The sequence below is a fragment of the Rhinopithecus roxellana genome, chromosome 4, assembly GCF_007565055.1.
Source record: "Rhinopithecus roxellana isolate Shanxi Qingling chromosome 4, ASM756505v1, whole genome shotgun sequence".
NCBI lineage: Eukaryota > Metazoa > Chordata > Mammalia > Primates > Cercopithecidae > Rhinopithecus > Rhinopithecus roxellana.
In genome coordinates this window covers 63839268-63859651 of record NC_044552.1, presented here as the reverse complement: position 1 = coordinate 63859651, position 20384 = coordinate 63839268, and the positions used below count along the sequence as shown (strand labels likewise).

Below are 20384 nucleotides of genomic sequence, written 5' to 3'. Positions count from 1 at the left end.
CCCATATTTATAGTTCTTATCAATCTATGCTTTTTAATTACCTAAAAATTTCTGTCTTCAAAAAGATGCTAGTTTCTAGCTTCCTTAGCATTACCTAAACTTGCCTGGCTATTCCTGTCTTATGTATCTCCCTCTTTTTTGATAAAACTCCTTATTATTTTAAATTATTATTAACAGCTAGGCTTATTAAACACCTACTACATACCAGGTCTTGTGTATATTATCTCATTTGCACCTCACAAAAATCCTCTGAAATGTTAATCCTTTTATATAAATGAGAAAACTGGGATTCAGAGAAGTTAAATAATGTGCAAAATTTCAAACAGCTGTAGCTGTAGAACCCAAACTGAATGCAGATTTGTCTGACTCTGGATTCCACATTCTTATTGTCTCTGCTGTGTTGCTTTCCTTGGAAGATTAAGAAAGGTACCACTTTGATTGGACACGGTGGCTCACACCTGAAGTTCTCATACTTTGGGAGGCCGAGGCAGGAGGATTGCTTGAGCCCAGGAGTTTAAGACCAGCCTGACCAGCATAGCAACGCCTCATCTTTACTAAAAATCAAAAAGATTAGCTGAGTGTGGAGGCACATGCCAGTAGTCCCAGCTACTCGGGAGGCTGAGGCAGGAGGATTGCTTGAGCCCAGGAGATTGAGGCTGCAGTGAGCTCTGATTGAGTCATTGCACTCCAGTCCTCCAGCCTAAGCAACAGAGCAAGACTCTGTCTCAAAAAAAACAAAACAAAACAAAACAAAAACAGAAATAGGTACCACTTAAAATTTTACACTGTTATTTCTTACATCAAAAATTGTCTCCAATCTGCTTTATGTATAGTCACGTTATCTTCAATTGTTAAAAATTTTAAAAGCAGAGCTCAGTCTTAGGTTGTCTTTGGATATTGGACAACACGTAGTATCCTGCCAGTGCTGAGCATATAATATGTACTTAAAAATTATGTTGATTGATGGAGTCTTAGAAAACATGGAAAGAAAATTATCATATCACTTTCCAGAGATTCTGAAAATTAAGTTTCTTTTTTTCAAGTGAGTTAAAACTAAGTATTCATTATAGTAATCTGTGGTTTCTCAAGCACTTTGCCTTTTGTAAAGCACTTCGTCATTTTCTCTGTGTTTTAAAGCAGAAATCCAGCCATCTACAGAGACGGTGGAAAGTCAGTCTGCATGTCCAAGTAGTCTTGTGATTGTTAGATTGGATGAAACTTTGATCTCAATTGAACCTTACAATGCTTGCCTGTTAAAATGGGGAGGAATTACTTCTTTTACAGATACAGTCTGAGGCTGAGTTTAGGACTTGCCCAAGAGGCCAGTTAGAACACCTGGCCTTGGTTCTTCCATCCCCTTGCTGAGGAGTGAGGTTCTGTTGAGTTGGTCTACACTTTTTTTTCATGCATTCGCATCAGTTGTCTTAGTGAAGCAGTGTATCATGCATGCATTCATCACTGGGCTGACAAACAGTGTTGACAACTGAGAAGCAAATATTAACGTTGCTTTATTTTAAAGCAGCCATATTTTTTCAAGGCCAATGACATAAATATATTTACTTTTTAAAAAAGATTAGTCAACTGCTCTGTAATAGGTACCTTGTAACCATATAATAAGCAAACACCTATTTTTAGTATTCATCTTAAATAATCATTTTGCATAGCAGGCTATTTACATCTGGCCCACATGCCTCTTTCAGACAACTCAATTATACATCTGCTCTTGACCAAGATGTAGGGGAGCATAAACAGGATGGCATTGTTAGGGGAAAAAGAAAGGAAGAACCTAAATCGGGCATGAAGAAATGACTCAGAAAGTGCAGTGAGGGCAGGTGTTACATCTTATGAAGCCTCGCTGCGAGACAGGATCAAATCACGAAAGCAACTCTCAGCTGGTTGCTTACTGATTCAGCTTTTCCAAGTCCTGATTTCTTGGCACTTCCTCTTGCGGAAGGAATGATGACTTTTTCTAGAAATTGGTAGTGATTTTTTTTAAACAGCTTTATTGATGTACAATTCACATACCATAAAATTTACTCATCTTAAGTGGACAGTTTGAGTTTTAGTAAATTTATACATTTGTGCTACCATCACCATGATTTGGTTTTAGAACACTTCCACCACCCCCAAAAGTTTTCTCTGCTTCCTTGCCTGCTCCTGTCCCTGGCCTTACGCAAACACTTAAATTGATTGTGGAATTTTTTACTTTTGCTAACATGTCACCCCAGCTACAGCCAACTGATCTATGGGTCAATTGTCTTGTCTCAGAGGAGTTGGTCTCAGTCTAGCTTATGGAGATGGCATAGCTTTGTAACTGTGACAACTATGGGTTTCCAAGTTGACATTTGGCCCCCATGAGAAATGCCTTGGTGAGAATTGAGATATCCTTACTCATGTCATTCAGAAATCACAGATGTAAGCTTCTCTCAGAATTGTCTGTTTGTATTCTTAATTCAATAGAAGATTTGGTTAAATTTTTTAAAAAAGAAAACACCATAAGGGTTAAGACAGTAGCATCTAGCTATTGTATTTTTGTTGTTTTAATTTCATGATGTTTGATGTCCTGCAACTCAAGCAGGAACAAATGATCACATGGTCTCTTGCTTCCCATAGAAAAGCCCTGGTCTCATCCTTGCAGGAGTTTTCTTTTGCCTCTGGCCAAACTGCCATATCTGAAAAATCAGAAATAAAAGGCATATTTAATGTGGACTGGTTGGTTTTCCTCTTATTATTTAAAGGAGCACATGGAATATGGGGTAGACTTGAGTATCCTTTTAAAGATAGCTTTGTTAAAAAGCTAATTTATAGCCCCCTCGGCATAGCTCTAAAAAAAGAATCTGATAGAAAAAGCAGGATACAAAATTTTGCATGCAATATGCTCAAATTATTATGCTTTATATGAGAAGGGAAGAGCTGGAGAAAATTTAACAGAACAAAATTCCCCCGGTGGTTGTGTTTATATGGTACAAACAGTATGGTTCTTCTCTCCTTCTCCCTACACTGCCTTCTTTCTACTTTTCTGTGTTTTCCTAATATGAGAGAGTGCTTTTGTGCCTGTAAAAACTAAAAATAACCTACTGAATCGTATTTCCTTTAATGAGTCTCAGTATTCTTAACTCTAACAATTAATATTAGCATTCGTTCTAGCTGACTTTGCCCAGTTGCCTTACAGGTTAATCAATGCCTCCAGCACTTCTACTCTGAACAAGTGAGTTTGAAGATTCACACCTGGCAGATGTTGAAAGGAGGTCAGCCATTGGCCTGGCAATCAAGATTCTTACTTTAGCATACCTAGCCTTACCCGTCTCCTAGTGAAATTGTTGAAATCTGAAGAGAGAGGCTTGCTAACTCAAGCTAATCAAACACACATGAAAACATAAGCCAGCATGCCAGTTCATAAAAATATAGGGAGAAGTAGAACCATCACCTAGACCAGACATTCCAAACATTTTCCCATCACTTTTATACTTCTACTGGGGGTACTACCATGAGCTGCACTTTAGGGCCTACTGCACAGGCCTGCTACATGACGGATGTCCTTCATCACCCATCCTCCAAGCAGCCCTCCAAGATTGATTCCTGTCCTTTATTCTTAATAGACAGGTTATCTCCAAGCTCTCCAAGGAGCTGCAGATTCTTCCCCTGAACTGCAATCATATTCCACCCTTTATTTCTGGTCCAATCAGAGCCTGAGACCTGATGGGTGAGGGGAAATCCCTTGTTCTCTTTTTATCTGCTTCAGCCCCCTTCTATCTTCAGATTCCGTGTTCTTGTCCAAAAACCGCCTGCTGATTTGATGAGCTACCTTCTAATTTAAACAGACACAAGATGTTTGGGTCAGGCGGTTGCTCATAGCATCTACCAAAGCCCAGTGTACCTGTATCACAGCATTCATACAAGAACATATAAAATCTTATACTTATTATAATTTCAAAAGACCCTGATATGTGTTTAATTGGAACTTAACACTGCATAGTCAACAGAGAAGGCAGTGATTTTCATTGTATGAAGAAATTGGGAAGAGAAACAGCTGTGGCTTTCAGGGTTCTGCGCCTAGAGGCTCAGCTCGGAATGGTAGGATTTGTTCAACTCTTAGTAAAGGTGCTTGGGATTCCTTCCAGAAAGACCCTGTTGTGTTGTTCTCATTGGTTATAGAAATGGCAGGGCATGGGTGGCAACCTAGTATGACAGCCAGGGCCTCCTGCAACAAAGCCAAGTGAAGAGCAAACCATAGCAGCCTCACTGTTTGCCTAGGATTTGAGTCCTTTCTGGGATTTAATGCACAAAAATGAATGTTAGTTATGCTGGAATTTTCCAAAAGAACAGGTGAGGCGTCAATAACTTAGAGACTGGAAACATTTTTCAAAGGCCCAGCCGCCCAGGCTGGAGTGCAATGGTGTGATCTTGGCTCACTGCAACCTCTGCCTCCCAGGTTCAAGCAAGTCTCCTGCCTCAGCCTCCCGAGTAGCTGGGATTACAGGCACCCACCACCACGCCCAGCTAATTTTTTTGTATTTTTAGTAGAGACGGGGTTTCACTATGTTGGCCAAGCTGGTCTCAAACTCCTGATCTCATGATCCACCTGGCTCAGCCTCCTAAAGTGCTGGGATTACAGGCGTGAGCCATTGCACCTGGCCTGAGTTGTTGTTTTATGTGGGATTTCTTGCTTAATAGATATGGCATCTGGTGAACTGGTGAACTGGTGAACATAGAGTATATATCCGGTATGTATCAGGTATAGTGCATGTTACCAGGAGTACAAGCCCAGCTCTAAATGTTTTGCAGACAAAAATAACGAACTTGTTACATAGCTCAGAACTCATAATAAGGACTTCATCAGGAAATCTAAATAGTTCTGATGTAATCAGAATTTATAAAGCCTATACAATATTTCTTGGCAATCATATTTCTCCTCTGCAAGGCTGATAAATATAAACAATTACATAAATACAGTTATTACTCAACAGTTATATGATCTTGTTTATGAGCTCTGTCTCCCCTTCACTTCCATTTCTAGGCAACTCCAAATGTCTGCAATTTCAAAACAGAATTTTACATTATATGAATAATACACAAATACATTTTCTGTATAAAAATACAATACAGAAAAAATTAAAATGTTTCTGACTACCACTCAATCCCACCTCTCCATAGACTCTGTATACTTTCAGAACTTTTCTATTTGTGTTCATGGTTTTATATAGTTTTGTTTTTAGCATTCCTGCTATCACACTCTGTTTCATTCTGCAATTTTTCTGGGGATCTTTCTATGTGGCCATGTTGTTTTTAACTGCTACATAATGTTCTCTCCCATAATTTTGAGTGTCAACCATTCCTGTAATGACTAACATTTATATCATTTCTTATTTTTCCATTACTATTAACATTGCCTGTGATGAATATCCCTGTATATGCCTCTTCATGCATTTGGGTATTTCCCTGGAAGAGCTATCAAAGAAGTGCCCTGTTAAAGGATTAGTATGTTTTGCAGCTTAAACAGATACTGCCAAATTGTTCTTCAAAAATTTAATTCCACTTTACATCCCTACCAGCAGTAATACTGCAATTCTACCGTAGTCCTTTCTTTAGGTTAAGGCTTTTGGTTCAGTGGAGCACTGGCTATTAAAATGCAGATTACTCTGGCAGGGGCAATGAAATCCTTCAAACCTGAAAATTTGAGAGACAGTTTTGCTGAAAGCTGGGGACAGACCAGGTCTTTGGGACTTCTAGGAAGCCAGGGAACAACCTAAAGATATAAGGCGCTAAGAGGTAGGAGTGGACTGGTCAATAGAATGACAGTTGATAACGAAGAGGTGCAAGATCAGTTGCAACTGGAGAAGAGCTGGGGAAGCTGGAAGAATTGTAGCAAAGAACTACCACCCTTCCATCAGACTTGGGAGGTATGGGGAAGGGAGTGTTTTGTATACTTTTGTCCCTAATACCTTCTACACTACCCTGCCCCAACCTCCTCCTTTTATTTCTTCCAGAGCCAGACTTTGTGTGTGTGCATGCTTGTTTTATGACTCTCCTTAGGCCATGTGTCACCTTTTAGGGGAACTGATGTCAAGACAGAGAGATCTCAGCCTAAACCAGCTCTGGGCCACATTCTTTCCTGATAGATAATGATCATTTCTAAGACTACAAAGGCAAAACAAAACAAAACTGCTCACCCAAGTCACATTCCTAGTGGCCGTCAGTTCCATATGTAAACTTAGTGAAAAGTTTCTCAATTATTTGTTTATTTATTTATTTATTTTGAGACAGAGTCTCACACTGTCACCAGGCTGAAATGCAGTGGCGTGGTCTCGTCTCACGGCAGCCGCCACTTCCAGGTTCAAGCGATTCTGCTGCCTCAGCCTCTGTAATCTCAATAGCTGGGATTACAGGCAACCAGTCACCATGCCCCCCGGCTAATTTTTGTATTTTCAGTAGAGATGGGGGGGCGTTTCACCATGTTGGTCAGGCTGGTCTCAAACTCCTGACCTCAGGTTATCCACCCACCTCAGCCTTCCAAAGTTCTGGGATTACAAGCATGAGCCACTGTGCCCAACCATAAATTTAATGAAAAGTTTCTGAGCATTATTCCCCCTCCCAAAGCATTTGACAATCTTAGGATCCTGGACAGACATTTGTTCTGATTTTGAGAACCTTGTTCACCTGTTACAGAAAATGAGGAAGAAGGAAAATTATTTTACAATCTGGTACATATGTTTTACTCTCCAGTGTTTAATTCATTTAGTGAAAGAGTTGGAATTGATTAATTGTAGCAGATTATTTTAACAGAAGTCTTAAATTTGCAATGAACTTGGTATTTTTTTTTTCTCTTTTTTCTGCCTATCACTAGTGCAACTGATTGTTCAATCAAAACTCAGAATCACCTGGGGACTTTACAAACCTCCCCATACCCAGGTGATACCCCATATTAATTAAACAGTGCCTGGGGATAGGAGCCAGCCATCAGTTGTTTAAACTACAGTGACCCAATGGATAAGGGGGGAAAAATTGGCTTGAAAAATATAATTTCTAGGAAGTATGAGATAACTGTACAGTTAAATGTTTCAAATACTCTACGTTTTTTCTTTTGATCAAAGAGTGTGATACAATAGATATATTGAACAACAATTTACAAAATAAGATAGAATACTAAAATTTGCCAAATTGAGATGTTAAGGTGGGTGCTTGTTGTCAAATTGAGTACAGAAAGAACAGAAATATCAAGAAAGCACTATAGTTTATTAGAAGTTTGCATGGTGTACAGTGATACCACAGGCGTGCTTTATGAACCTAAGAAAGGTCCCCTCAAAGAAATGTAGACAGATTTCTTAGTAACCAGCAGAGTGCACGGAGGAGAACCTCATTAAGTATTTAAAGGAATTGTTAAATATAGTGAACCCCAAGTTTCTCTTCGAAGAATCAGTCTTTCAGTGTGTTCAGCTCTCTTATTCTTTGATTCTCCATTTTAAAGTTTAACCTTCTGGTTCTCTTTCTCTCCTTGCTCCTAGTTTCAGTAAACAGCTTTACCACCAGTTCTAATCAGTAGTTCACATTTGTTCCCCTGGTCACCTGCTCCGTCCTGACTCATCCTGGTCACCTGTTTGACTTGAGTCACCCCTGGTCACCTGCTCTGACCTAAGTCACCTTTAGTTACCTGTTCCTAACCATCCCTCCTGCCAAACCACCCACCCCACCACTCTGGCTCATACCCCTACTCTTTTTAAAACAGTCAATCAGAATTGGCTTAGACTGTGCAGTCCAACCCTAGCCAATAGGGGAATGACACAGCAGCAGGGCCCTGCGTCAGGAATAAGAACTCCTGCCCCTCCCCTGTCCAGGTGTGCTCTCACCATTACTCCATTCGCAAGTTGCACCCTTCTATAGAAGTAAAAATTGCCTTGCTGAGAAAATTAAATTTATGTTCGAATGCTATTTCCTTGTGGTATCAAAAAATTATTTATAACAGAATTAGGAGTTTTTTGAGCCTTGAGGCTGGGGAGAAGTAACCAGAGAGAACCTTATCTGCACCTGCATTTTGTCTAACCATTTGTGCCCTACTTATTACTTTTACTGCTCATACATACTTCTTCATTACTTCTAAAATTCTGGAGAATGCCCTAAAATGTAAGCTACTTCTCCCCAGCTAGTGTGGGATTTGCATCTCACCCAGATGAAAGAGCAAGCCAATTGCCAGACCTGTAGCCAAGTGAGTCAGCACCTGTACCTTGCAAGAATGCATACAAACTCCAGGGCTGCTCTCTCCTGGAGAGGGAGGGAGGGGATTTAAAAACCTGCAGCAGCATGGGGGAGGGGTCTATTTGTCCTTCTGTCTCTGGGGAAGTAACTCGCTCAAACTGCCTTCCTTGCTGAGCTGCTTCGCGCAGCTTTGAGGAAGGTCTAGTGAAATTGGTCTTTCCATTACATCTGGATGTACTACCAGAGAGTTCTGCTGCTGTTGTTTTTTAGCTTTTCTTTCTTTTTCATTGAGTCTTTAAAAGGCAATTGTCAACACTCTGCCTACGATTTGGTGTCTGCCCACTTTGGAGTCTTCAGTCTGGGCAGTAACTCTTTCCCCTTTTTCCTGCTGGCCTGTCCCCCTCTCTGGATTGAAGTCACCTGCTAAGACAATGGTATGTGGTTTGACTCCTGATCTAAAAGGAACAGAATTACCTAACAGTTCCAGGGGCATCCTTTGGGGGAACTAGCCCTGGGCTTCTGTTCAGCTGAAGTTGTGTTTTGACGATGCTTCTTGGTCTGTTGTGGTAAGTCCTCACAAAAGCCAAGCAAACGACTGAAATACAGGTTGTGTGCTTTCTGCTGTATTTTCCTCTTACCTTCCCCTGGCCCTTGTGTTCTTATCTAACCTAGATTATCATTTCTTTTGTGAGCACTCCCTTTACCCTTCTTACTTTGCACTGTCATAGTAGTGGCACAATCTTAGCTTTCAGAATATTCTAAAAGATAGAAAGGGAGAGCTAGTTTAAGTAAGTTCATCTCTGAAGAAACCTAGTGTTGCAGCCTTGTGACCCCTAGGTGTAGAATTCCGCCTTAAGACTTGACTGTGTTTTCAGTTTGATGCATGATTTATCTGAAACTTTGACTTGGCCTATTTGTGTGTTTTTATTGTTGAATGGAGGTTAATGTTGCAACAGTTTTCATGTTTTTGAGAGTGTGGTTGAACCTTGTTTAAAAAAAAAATCTTGAAGGAAACCTAGAGTGATGGGCAGTTTGGTAGTTATGTATAATTTATATTTACTTTTTTTTTTCTTAGACAGAGTTTTGCTCTTATTGCCCAGGCTGGAGTGTAGTGGGGCTCACTGCAACCTTCACCTTCCGGGTTCAAGCCATTCTTCTGCCTCAGCCTCCCGAGTAGTTAGGATTACAGGCATGTGCCACCACGCCCGGCTAATTTTGTATTTTTAGTAGAGACGGGGTTTCACCACGTTGGCCAGGCTGGTCTGGAACTCCTGACCTCAGGTGATCCACCCGCCTCAGCTTCCCAAAGTGCTGGGATTACAAGCGTGAGCTGCTGCACCTGGCTATATTTATTTTCATCTAGGTAGATAGATATCTTTTTTATTCTTTTGAGAGTTGAGCCCTTTGTCTTCAGGACACTCCATAATAAAGAACCTCACAAGCACTTAACAGTCTCATGGCTTACTTTACAGCCTTTATCATTATTGACAAGCTTAGTGCATCTTCTGTCTGAACCTGCCTATAAATTGTGATGATCTTTCCACTGTCTTCTAGGACTACCGACCAGACTCCCGGAAATCATGTTGGTAGGATCCCAGTCTTTTTCGCCTGGAGGGCCCAATGGGATCATTAGAAGCCAGTCCTTCGCGGGTTTCAGCGGCCTCCAGGAAAGGCGATCCAGGCAAGTACTGTGTGGTTCTCTCCCGGGGTGCAGCTTGTCAAGGAAGTGAACTTTGATGTTGTGAAGAGGGTCTGTGTGCATTTGGCGTCATCAGCCTCCCCCCACCCCTGCCCACTATTTTAATCTTCTTTATGGAAAGGATGTACCAAAAATTAAGTGCTATAGTTTATTTTCTATCATTTAGAATTCCTCCTGCAAGGATGATGGCTAAGGATTTAGGACAAACCAGTGATATATGCATAGACCTCTCACTACCCCTACTTCCACCCCTTTTTGAAGCGCATTTTCCATTGCATTCAGACTTTGGAGACTATGTTTGCTATAAAGTCATGCAGTGGATACTGACTATGCCTCTGCAGATTGACTCTGGGGAGCAGGTGTCATTCAGACAGGGGTTGCCAGAGTGAGTCTTTCTAGTTTCGTGAATCTCCTCTCACCTGAAACAGGACTTAGGGGAACTCAAGAAAGAAAGAACAGATAGTGAATAAGCAACAGGTAACCAAGTTTATCTTCAGTTTTTCTGTTATCATAAAGGTCTTTGCCCTCTGAGGGGCCCTATGTGCTTTGTTTGACCTGTATTGTCCCAATTGTGCACACGGTGATGGCAGGGATTGTAACGAATAACTAACCTGGGAGGGGTGCAGTAGGCAGCTTCTGGCCTCAGAGATCTCGGCTTTCCTGCTGATAACCGGGTCAGTGAGTGGCCTAGCCTCTGCATCTCCTAATCAGATCAGTACTCTGGTTTTAAGTTATCACATATCCATCTTACCACTGCAAACTGTATCCCTGACACTACTAGAGATGCTGAAATGTTATAAGTTATACCTAGTCAGTAAATGTACTTCCTAAAAATAAAACTTAAAAAAAAGCTACATGTATTTTAAATGTCATATAGAATTAGCTATTTGTCATGCTTATGGTCCCTTATCGAAAAGGATTTATTCACATCCTCGTTGAATTTCATAGACACTTGTATCTAAAATTGCGTAGTACATGTATTTTTTTAGTTGGATTATATCCTTCTGCCTGTTAATTATGTCCACCTGGAGCTCTTTGCCCTTAGCTTCCTATGACGTTTTAGAAAAGCAATACATTTTCACTCAGAATACACATTCCCTGAGGCCAGACTTTGACTCTAGGTAGCCTCTGCCCAACAAAACTTTCTGGTTTCAGCAGTTAACAAATCCAATACTAAGAAACTAAATGCAGGATGGCTCAGATCTGGGAACATTACCTTCTGCAGAGGACACTAATGTGAACACAAGATTGGTCAGGCGCAGTGGCTCATGCCTGTAATCCCAGCACTTTGAGAGTCTAATGCTGGAGATTACTGGAAGCCAAGAGATCAAGACCAGTCTGGGCAACATAGCACATAGCAAGACCCCACTCTACAAAAAAAGTTTTAAAAAATTATCCCAGCACTTTGAGAGGCCACAGCAGGAGGATTGCCTGAAGCCAGACCCTATCTCTACAAAAAAAAAAAAAAAAAAATTAGCCAGGCATGCTGGTGCATGCCTGTGGTCCCAGTTCCTTGGGAGGCTGAGGAGGAGGATCACTTGAGCCCAGGAGTTCAAGGCTGCAGTGAGCTATGATCACACCACTGCACTTTACCCTGGGCACCAAAGTGAGACCCCCTCTCTTTAAAAACAACAACCAACTATTTAGCTGGGTGTGGTGGTACATGCTACTTGGGAGGCTGAGGATCACTTGAGTTCATGAGCCCGGGAGTTCAAGGCTGCAGTGAGCTGTGATCACACCACCACACTCCAGCCTGGATGACAGAGGAAGAATGTCTCTAAAACAAATAAGTAAATAATAGAAGACATTTTTCTTTGGTCAAATCCTTTTGGATGCCCAATCCTCACAATTTCTTCTGTTCTTTTTTTCTTTCTATAGGTGTAACTCCTTCATTGAAAATTCCTCCGCTCTCAAGAAGCCTCAGGCCAAACTGAAGAAAATGCACAATTTAGGCCACAAAAACAACAATCTCCCCAAAGAGCCTCAGCCTAAAAGGGTGGAGGAAGTCTACAGGGCCTTGAAAAATGGACTTGAGTAAGAACTTGAACCTGATAATGTACTTTAAGGAAAGAACCAAGGGGTCAGAGAAAAGCTGGTCTTATGAGATCATTTTTTAGATGTCTATTTCGGTAGGAGGTATTTTATTCTTGCACCACAATTAGGGAAGCCTGACATAAGTCCCAAAGATGGGAAATATGTTGGTATTCCACGTCGTATTCATAACATTGATGGAGACCTGGAACCTGTGCCGTATTGAGTTTCACTTAAACAGTGATGGACAGACATATCCATTCTAGAGATTGCTGAAGGAGAGTTCTGAAACCTCCCTGATATCTTACAGGGATTGTGAACCCAGAATAAGACTTCCCTGCTGTGCAGTGGGACATTCACTATTTGTTCTATTTGACTAGATAGAATTCTGTGAGGCCAGAGCCAGGGCTGACTCTACAGACATCTTGCCCCTTGCCTCCCCATTGGTTTTTCTTTTCTTGACTTTCAGCCTTTTTCTCTTTTTCTACTTTCCCAGCTGGATAGTATCCAGTGCCACTGCTAGAGCTTTCAAAATGTTGAAAGATTGGGAAAATAAAAAGCCTCCTCCCCAACTACAGAGCAAGGTTCAATTTTTAATCCCCTTTGAGAAGGAAAAGTCAGCAACAGCACCAGATTCCACTTAACAGGCACAGAGATTACGATTATATCTTGTCTTATCTTTGCAGTGAATATCTGGAGGTTCACCAGACGGAGCTGGACAAGTTGACAGCTCAGTTAAAAGACATGAAAAGAAACTCTCGCCTGGTAGGTACTATCCAGTCATTAGGATGTTAACACTGTTCTTTTTAGCCAAATATCTTCTTTTACTGGATGGGACTGGGGAGGAATGTTTAAGAAGAGGAGATCCAAGGGGCAGAGTACTATCTGCATCCCCCCAGTATGTCTTAGAAGGAAAAAGAAGGGTGTGTTTTCTTCTTAATGTGTTCTACTTAATACTTTTCAGTATTTTCCAAGCATGTTTATGAGATCATTTTTTTAAATGTCTATCTTCATGAAACTTTATAATCAGGAAAAAAAAATTTAATGTCCTCTACCACCCTCCCAAATAATATAAGTAAATGAAAAGTTGAAGTTTTCCTAGCATATTGTTAGTACATACAGAATTTGGGTCCAGGCACGGTAGCTCATGCCTGTTATCCCAACACTTTGGGAAGCCAAGGCGGGAGGAACGCTTGAGGCCAGGAGTTCGAGCCCAGCCTGGGCAATAAAGTGAGACCCTGTCTCTGTTTTTAAAAAATATAAAAAATTAATATAAAGAATTTGGAATCTAGAACTTTTACTTTGTCTCCAATTTTTAAAAAATATAATCTGTAAAATCAGGGATGGAAAAGAGGCTGAAAGGTGTAACCACCATGAGAAGTTAGAGTTCTTAGACCAGATCAAGTACATGTTATGTTGCAAATTTCTTCTTTTCTAATGAATCTGTGAGGACTTGTGTGATTGAAGAGGTGGTTCTAATGTCTACACTATTTTAAATGGTTTTATTCAGCTCTAGATATTATACCTTACTGTTTCAAGAAATCAGTCCAAGAAAACTCAACTTATTCCTAGGGGGTGCAGCTAGACAGTCATAGCTGCTGTCTTTTTCTTTTATAGGAAATGTGCTCAAATGTATACTGTTGTCCTTTTCAAAGGCGTAGAGATTCAAGGCTTTATCAATGTTAACAATTTTTGTGTTCTACTGATGTTAGGATATAAATTGCCTGCATCTGTGTGGAACCCCTTGTGTCAGGGCTTTCAGAGCTGGTGAATGCCCTTGACCATCCTCAGTGGCTGCAAATGTCCCTCCTGGAAAACAACGGTGAACGAATGCAGGGGCTTCTGCCAAGACCTCCTGTTCCTTAAAAATCCTTCAGTTGGAGGATACGAGGATAGTGCACTGATTATACTACGATACTGTGAGCACACAGGAAATGAGCTGGCTTTGAAAACAATTTCAGAAAAGCTTATCACAGCCTCAGGAACTCTTCTTAAGGCCGGGCGTGGTGACTCACGCCTGTAATCCCCAGCACTTTGAGAGGCCGAGGCGGGTGGATCACCCGAGGTCAGGAATTCAAGACCAGCCTGGCCAACATGGCGAGACCCTGTCTCTACTAAAAATACAAAAATTAGCTGGGCATGGTGGCAGGCACTGTAATCCCAGCTACTCGAGAGGCTGAGGTGGGAGAATCACTTGAACCAGAAAGGCGGAGGTTGTGGTGAGCCGAGATCACGCCACTGCACTCCAGCGTGGGCAACAAGAGCGAAACTCTGTCTCAAAAAAAAAAAGAGAGAACTCTTCTTAAATATCAATTTTATTTGCTTAGACAGCGAGGCAAGTATTTTTTAACACATACGCCACTGCTATGTTTTATATTCATACCATTTATTTTAAATTTTTTTTAATGACTGTGAATTTCCATGCCCCTCAATAGGTAGGACAGGAGAGCTCAAAGCAAGTGAAAACTTTAAAGATCCCAAGGGGCAGGGAGGACTGCATGCAATGCTAGAAACAGAGTGTAAATCAATGTCAGCTCTTAAATGTACTCTTACTGGTATTTAAAATAACCCGTTTTTATTCTTTTAAAGCAAATGTAAAATATCCAGTAGAATTTTGTAGAGCTGATTATTATTTCCACAGATAATGTGGAAATGTGTGCTAAATCATTCTGTTAAGATGGGTAACCTTTTGGAGGATGATGTTTAAATGCACATACTCCTTTTTTTATTGTAGGGTGTGCTGTATGACCTAGACAAGGTAAGTTGCCATTCTGTGTTGGGGTGCTAATAAGAAAAAAATTCTGCATCTTTGCTGGGCGCGGTGGCTCACACCTGTAATCCCAGCACTTTGGGAGGCTGGGGTGGGTGGATCGCTTGAGCCTAGGAGTTCGAGACCTGCCTGGGCAATGTGGCAAAATCCCATCTCTACCAAAAGATGAAATATAAAACATTATCCAGGCATGGTGGTGTGTGCCTGTGGTCCCAGCTACCCAGGAGACTGAGGTGGGAGGATCACCTGAAGCCAGGCGGTCAAGGCTGCAGTGAGCCATGATTGCACCCACTGCACTCCAGCCTGGGTGAGAGAGCAAAACCCTGTCTCAAAAAATAAAATAGAACTCTGCATCCTTGAGAAGTCAATGGGAGACCCTCTTAGGGACAGTAAAATCCTAGAGAACTGACAGTTTTTCGAATCCTGGAAAAATGCATACTCTTGTCTAATGAGGATAATACAAGTACTGTGATCTATAGATTAAATAAAGTATTTAAGGTTACGTCCATAAAAATGCCACTGGGTTGTAGTGTTTTGATAAGTTTGTGTTTTGATAAGTTTAAGAACTTCCCAAGCGTTTGGAGGCCTTTACCTGTGTTGTCTCTGAATATAAATTACTATACTTCATCAAATCTAAGTCATTGTTGATTATAAAATGAACCATTATTTCATGTGCCATGAAGAGAAAAAAAGGATTCCAGTTAAAATCTGACAGTTGTTTCATTTCACCTAAAATTTGTATTTTATAGTTATCAAGAAAACTGTTAGGTCTATTTAGACACAGATTTCTTTCTTTCTTTTTAAAAAAATTTATATATGATGCTGCTCCATGCCTTCCTATGTGCACAATAATTTTATTTCAACGCTGAATCATAGTGTATTCTTTTTGAAGACATTTTAAAAGGCGATTAAATTAAATGCATATAATAATAATTACAACTCAAAGAGATAACACATGAACAACTATGATTATCTTTGAGCTTGTACAGGCAGCTGTCTGCCAGTAGCAATTGTAAAATGCACCCCAATTTCAGAGACACTAAAATGTGAATGGAAAAAAAAAAACAATCTTAGAAGATAAAATATATTATTATGAAGAAATTTAAATATACTCCAATATGATACTGTTCTGTCAGAATCTAATGACTTCCATTGGATTGGCCTTTCTTTATGTTAAACACAAGGATTCCGATAACTAATTCAAGTTCACATCTCAGAATATTTATTCAGTATTACAAAAATAAATTTCCAGGGCCAGGCACAGTGGCTCATGTCTGTAATCTCAGCACTTTGGGAGGCCAAGGTGGGTGGATCACCTGAGGTCAGAAGTTCAAGACCTGCCTGGTCAACATGGAGAAACCCCGTCTCTACTAAATATACAAAAATTAGGCAGGTGTGGTGGCGAGTGCCTGTAATGCCAGCTACTCAAGAGGCTGAGGCAGGAGAATCGCTTGAACCCAGGAGGCAGAGGTTGCAGTGAGCCGAGAACACGCCATTATGCTCTAGCCTGGGCAACAAGAGTGAAACTTTGTCTCAAAATAAGAAAAAAATTCCAAATTGGTATTAGCGAACCTCTAAAATAGCATCAGAGATAGGAGGAAAGGGGAAGGAAAGGAGAAATATATTGGATTTTCTAGTACTTTTGAGTATGATATAATAAAGATATTCTCACAAGCCTGAGTCAAATGAACTATAAATGACTGTACTTTCTCAAACTTCTTTTAATTCCAGCAAATTAAAACAATTGAACGATACATGAGACGCCTGGAGTTTCACATTAGTAAGGTAATTGAAGTTCCTGTTCTCGTTGCCTGTTTTTCAGTTCTGTTGCTAATCAGGTACACCTTTGGCCTGAGCGTAGTATCTAGTGCATGGAGAACTTCCTATCCAATTGACTCCCAAGCTGACTAGCAATTAAGTCCTCAAGTGGGCACTAAAGATGGAGGAACAATAAGAATGGAAGGCTTGATGACCCGGCACAGTTTGGGCTCTACCTCAGTTCTACAAACATTTAAGTGCTAAGTAACAGGCACAGTGCCCGGTGGAGGACTTCCAGCGTCAGTGTAGTGTACTTAAACTATCAATCAAACTAGCCCTACAAAAAACTTCATTTTTGCCTGACTTTACACTCTGGTTCCACATAACACTTGGTACCCCATAAACTTCTTCATGAAGGCCTTGTAACTACCAAAAGACCGCTGTTTCAGCGCCTCCCTCAATCTCTCTCAAGCTCTTGGTTCTTTCCACTCTCCCTCATATAGCATGGTTTTCAGGTGCCGTGTTATCCCCTCTGCCCTAGATGTGCACTAGCTTGCCAGTATCCCACACACCCAGCCCTGAACCCTATAGTTCACTGGTGGTACAATGAGGCTATCACCCCCTTGTTCTGGGCACTGTCAGGAGTTACTGGTGCCAGCTAGAAAACATCTACCTTTAGAGGCAGCTAAATCACACAATTATCAATTCCTATTTGTCTATATCCATTAGCCTCTCTTCCAAGTGGGAAGCCTGGGAATTTTAGCAGATCTCTCTAAGAGTCAGAAGCCCTAGGTTCTAGTCCCAGCTCTGCCACATACTCACTTGCTGTGTCATCTGTGTGAATCTTGGCTTTCCACTCTGTGAAGTGGCGCTGGGGAGGTGCACAGATTTGATCTACATGATCCTAAGAATCCTTTCCCGTTTAAAATTCTAGGATGATTTGTATGTGTGAATACACATGTATATGCTACTGCCTTCATACATTCTTGCTTTGAAAGATATTTACTACCTAGGCAAATCTGAAATTGCTCCTATTTCTGTGAAACTCAATAAATAAAACAATGACATCCATCAGAAGTTATTTATGTGGCAGGCAAGCTTTGACCTATTATTGTTTAATTCAAAAAACAGCACGAAAACTATCAGTATGAAGTAAGGGTATATTTATCAATATTGTATCCATGCTTGTTAGATACAACAATCCTAATGGTTTTCAAAGGTCAGTGGTACTCTTTCTGTTTGCAACATCTTATATCCAGATGCCTAACAAATGATATGTAATTGAATGATTCAATTAATCAGTTTATTTAATGAGCCATTGCTGACTCATAGGTAAGATAAATGCTTGCCTACAAATGGCTATCTGCTAAGGTGACTACATAGGTATACTTTATCCAAAAGTTTCATTCTATTTGGCTAGGATAGGTTGATATTTAAGCAAAAACAAAGAATAAACTTTCTTGCTACACAAAGTAATAGATTAAGTCATTATGGCTATACCAATGGTCCTGTGAGCACTGTCTCCTTATTGAAAGGATAACAAGCTCAGAAACTTTGGCGTACCCACTAGTAGGGAAAAGGGTTGCAGGGGGCGTTCCCCAGAAGACCACATGGGTGACATAGCCTGACCTGCATTGGAAGAGATATTAGCACTTGGGTTTCTAAAAGTTTTGTGAGGATCTCCCACATCAGAACAATTTGCAATGTTTACTTAAAATTTCAAATTCCTGGCCCAGCCCTAACCTATGGAATCAGCACCTCACAGTGGGGCCTGGGCATCAGCATTTTAACAAGCTCACCAGATGAGGCTTAGCTTTAAAGCATGGAAACCACACTGTACGCCAACCATCAACCAAAAGATGTCATCAGCAGATAGGACACTCCTTGAGTCTTATATCTCCCTGTTAATCAGAGATAAATCCATTGACCCTGAAGATTAAAGATGATTCTTTTCAATTTGGGCATTCTTCTTAGTGGAGTTGAGTGCATTGTTGAAGTAAATAGCAACAAAGAATCCTTTAATCAAGAGAATAATTTTTAGTCTCTTAATGTTTGCATTCTAAGCTAAGTGTCATTGATATCTGTGTAGACAAAGCAATTATGGAAAATTGTACTCCTCAGACAGGTTATAGTAATGCTTTTGAGTGAGCAGCCAAAAGTTTGCCTTCAGAACAAAAGGGGACTCTTAAACTCTGAAATCTAGTATATGCATCTCCACCTTCTGGATCTATAGTTAAGCTTCCTTTTTGAAGAAACAAAGTTCATACTGAACTGAAAATTCAAACAGTGCTAGGTAAGTATGCCTCCCCAAAGTAATAGGTTTTATTTGCTTTTGACAATGCCTGATGATATTGTTGTTTGTTTTCTGCCTGAAAATTATTGTAGATAACTGCAGTCAATTAAAGATAGTACCGGACTTGTAGAGATAAATATCATTAGGAATAACTTTAGAACAGGTTTTTTTTTTTTTTTCCCAGCTAAGCACAGTGATGTGCACTTGTAGTCTCAGCTGCTTGAGAGGTTGAAACAAGAGGATCACTTGAGCCCAGCAGTTAGGAATCAGCCTGAGCAACATAGCAAGACCACATCTCAAAAAAAAAAAAACATTTTTTTCAACCCTAGCACTGCTGGCATTTGCAGATAATTCTCTCCTGCAGGAGCTGTCCTCTGCATTATAGGATGTTTAGCAGCATGCCTGGCCTCTACCCACTAGATGCCAGTGGTCAAAATTGCCTTGGGTTGATTGAGAATCACCGCCTTAGAAGAATTAGCTGATTATCAGGCTTATATGAGTATAAAATCAATAGTCATTTGAAAATGGTATATTATTATTATTTAGAAGCAGAAGTATAGATGTGTAGCAAAAGAAAGTTCATTTATATTGCTTCCACTTATTTTTTTTTGTAATTGTCATATAATTTACATGAAAAAGAGTTCAGTTCTTAAGTGTTCAGTTTGATATATTTTGACAATTGTGTTTTACCCTAATTTTAAGAATAACTTTTTCTCTTTACAGTTGAGCCAAGACTTCACAAAAATTATCTTCAATATATATCCCCAAGTTACTTTATGAAATACTAAGTCTGGATATGTAAATATCAGGATTACAAATCCTAATATTGTGACACTACCTCTTAAAGTGATATTAGCCTAGGATACTACCAAGTTTTCACCTTGGTATGAAATTGTATAAACCCTTTCAGTGTTTGTTCTATAAACAGAAGGCTCTCATCTTCCTTATTTATTACTTACAGTCTTATTTAATACTTACTTATTTTTATTATTTAATACTTATTTAATAATTTAGTACTTACAGAAGGCTCTCATCTTATTTAGTACTTACAGTCCACCCATGGACCCACAAAGTCACCTAGGAGTCATTTTAAACAATTCCAATGATGGCCTCAAACAATGCAAAAGAGGCGTTTCCCTTTTGCATAATTTGAAAACAGGATTAGAGCAAAATCTGTTTTGAGACAAAATGTATCACAGTGGCTAAAATAAAAGTGATCGGTCCCTATCTAAAAGGATAATACTTCTACAGGATTCTCTTTGTAGAGGTCAGAAATGTAAAGTACATTAATCATGTAACAATGATCTATGTATTTTCTTTCAAGCCTGACATTTATTTCTGTTTCCTGTTTTGATTCTGGCAGGTAGATGAACTCTATGAAGCTTACTGTATCCAGCGACGCCTCCAGGATGGTGCTAGCAAAATGAAGCAAGCCTTCGCAACATCCCCTGCCAGCAAAGCTGCCCGGGAGAGTCTATCAGAGATCAATCGGAGCTACAAGGAGTACACAGAGGTATAACCCACTAACCTGCTTAAGTTGCCAAATCCCAACTGGCCTGGTGTGAATTGTTGGTAATTGCCAAGAACAAGGCAAACAGCAACCCACAACCTCATTCTTTCTCTAGAAAGATAGGTTCTACTGT

At 40.2% G+C, this 20384-nt stretch overlaps 1 protein-coding gene across 6 annotated transcripts in view; it reads left to right on the top strand.

Annotated features, from left to right (window-relative positions):
* RIPOR2 (RHO family interacting cell polarization regulator 2) overlaps positions 1-20384 on the top strand; it is a 243604-nt gene that overhangs the window by 162575 nt on the left and 60645 nt on the right. For all 6 annotated transcript variants that reach the window (XM_030928118.1, XM_010365178.2, XM_030928119.1 and 3 more), the window contains exons 2-7: positions 9745-9871; positions 11768-11923; positions 12607-12685; positions 14655-14678; positions 16422-16475; positions 20105-20254. In XM_030928118.1, coding sequence (XP_030783978.1) covers positions 9745-9871; positions 11768-11923; positions 12607-12685; positions 14655-14678; positions 16422-16475; positions 20105-20254 — 590 coding nt within the window. The remainder of the gene's footprint in view (positions 1-9744; positions 9872-11767; positions 11924-12606; positions 12686-14654; positions 14679-16421; positions 16476-20104; positions 20255-20384) is intronic.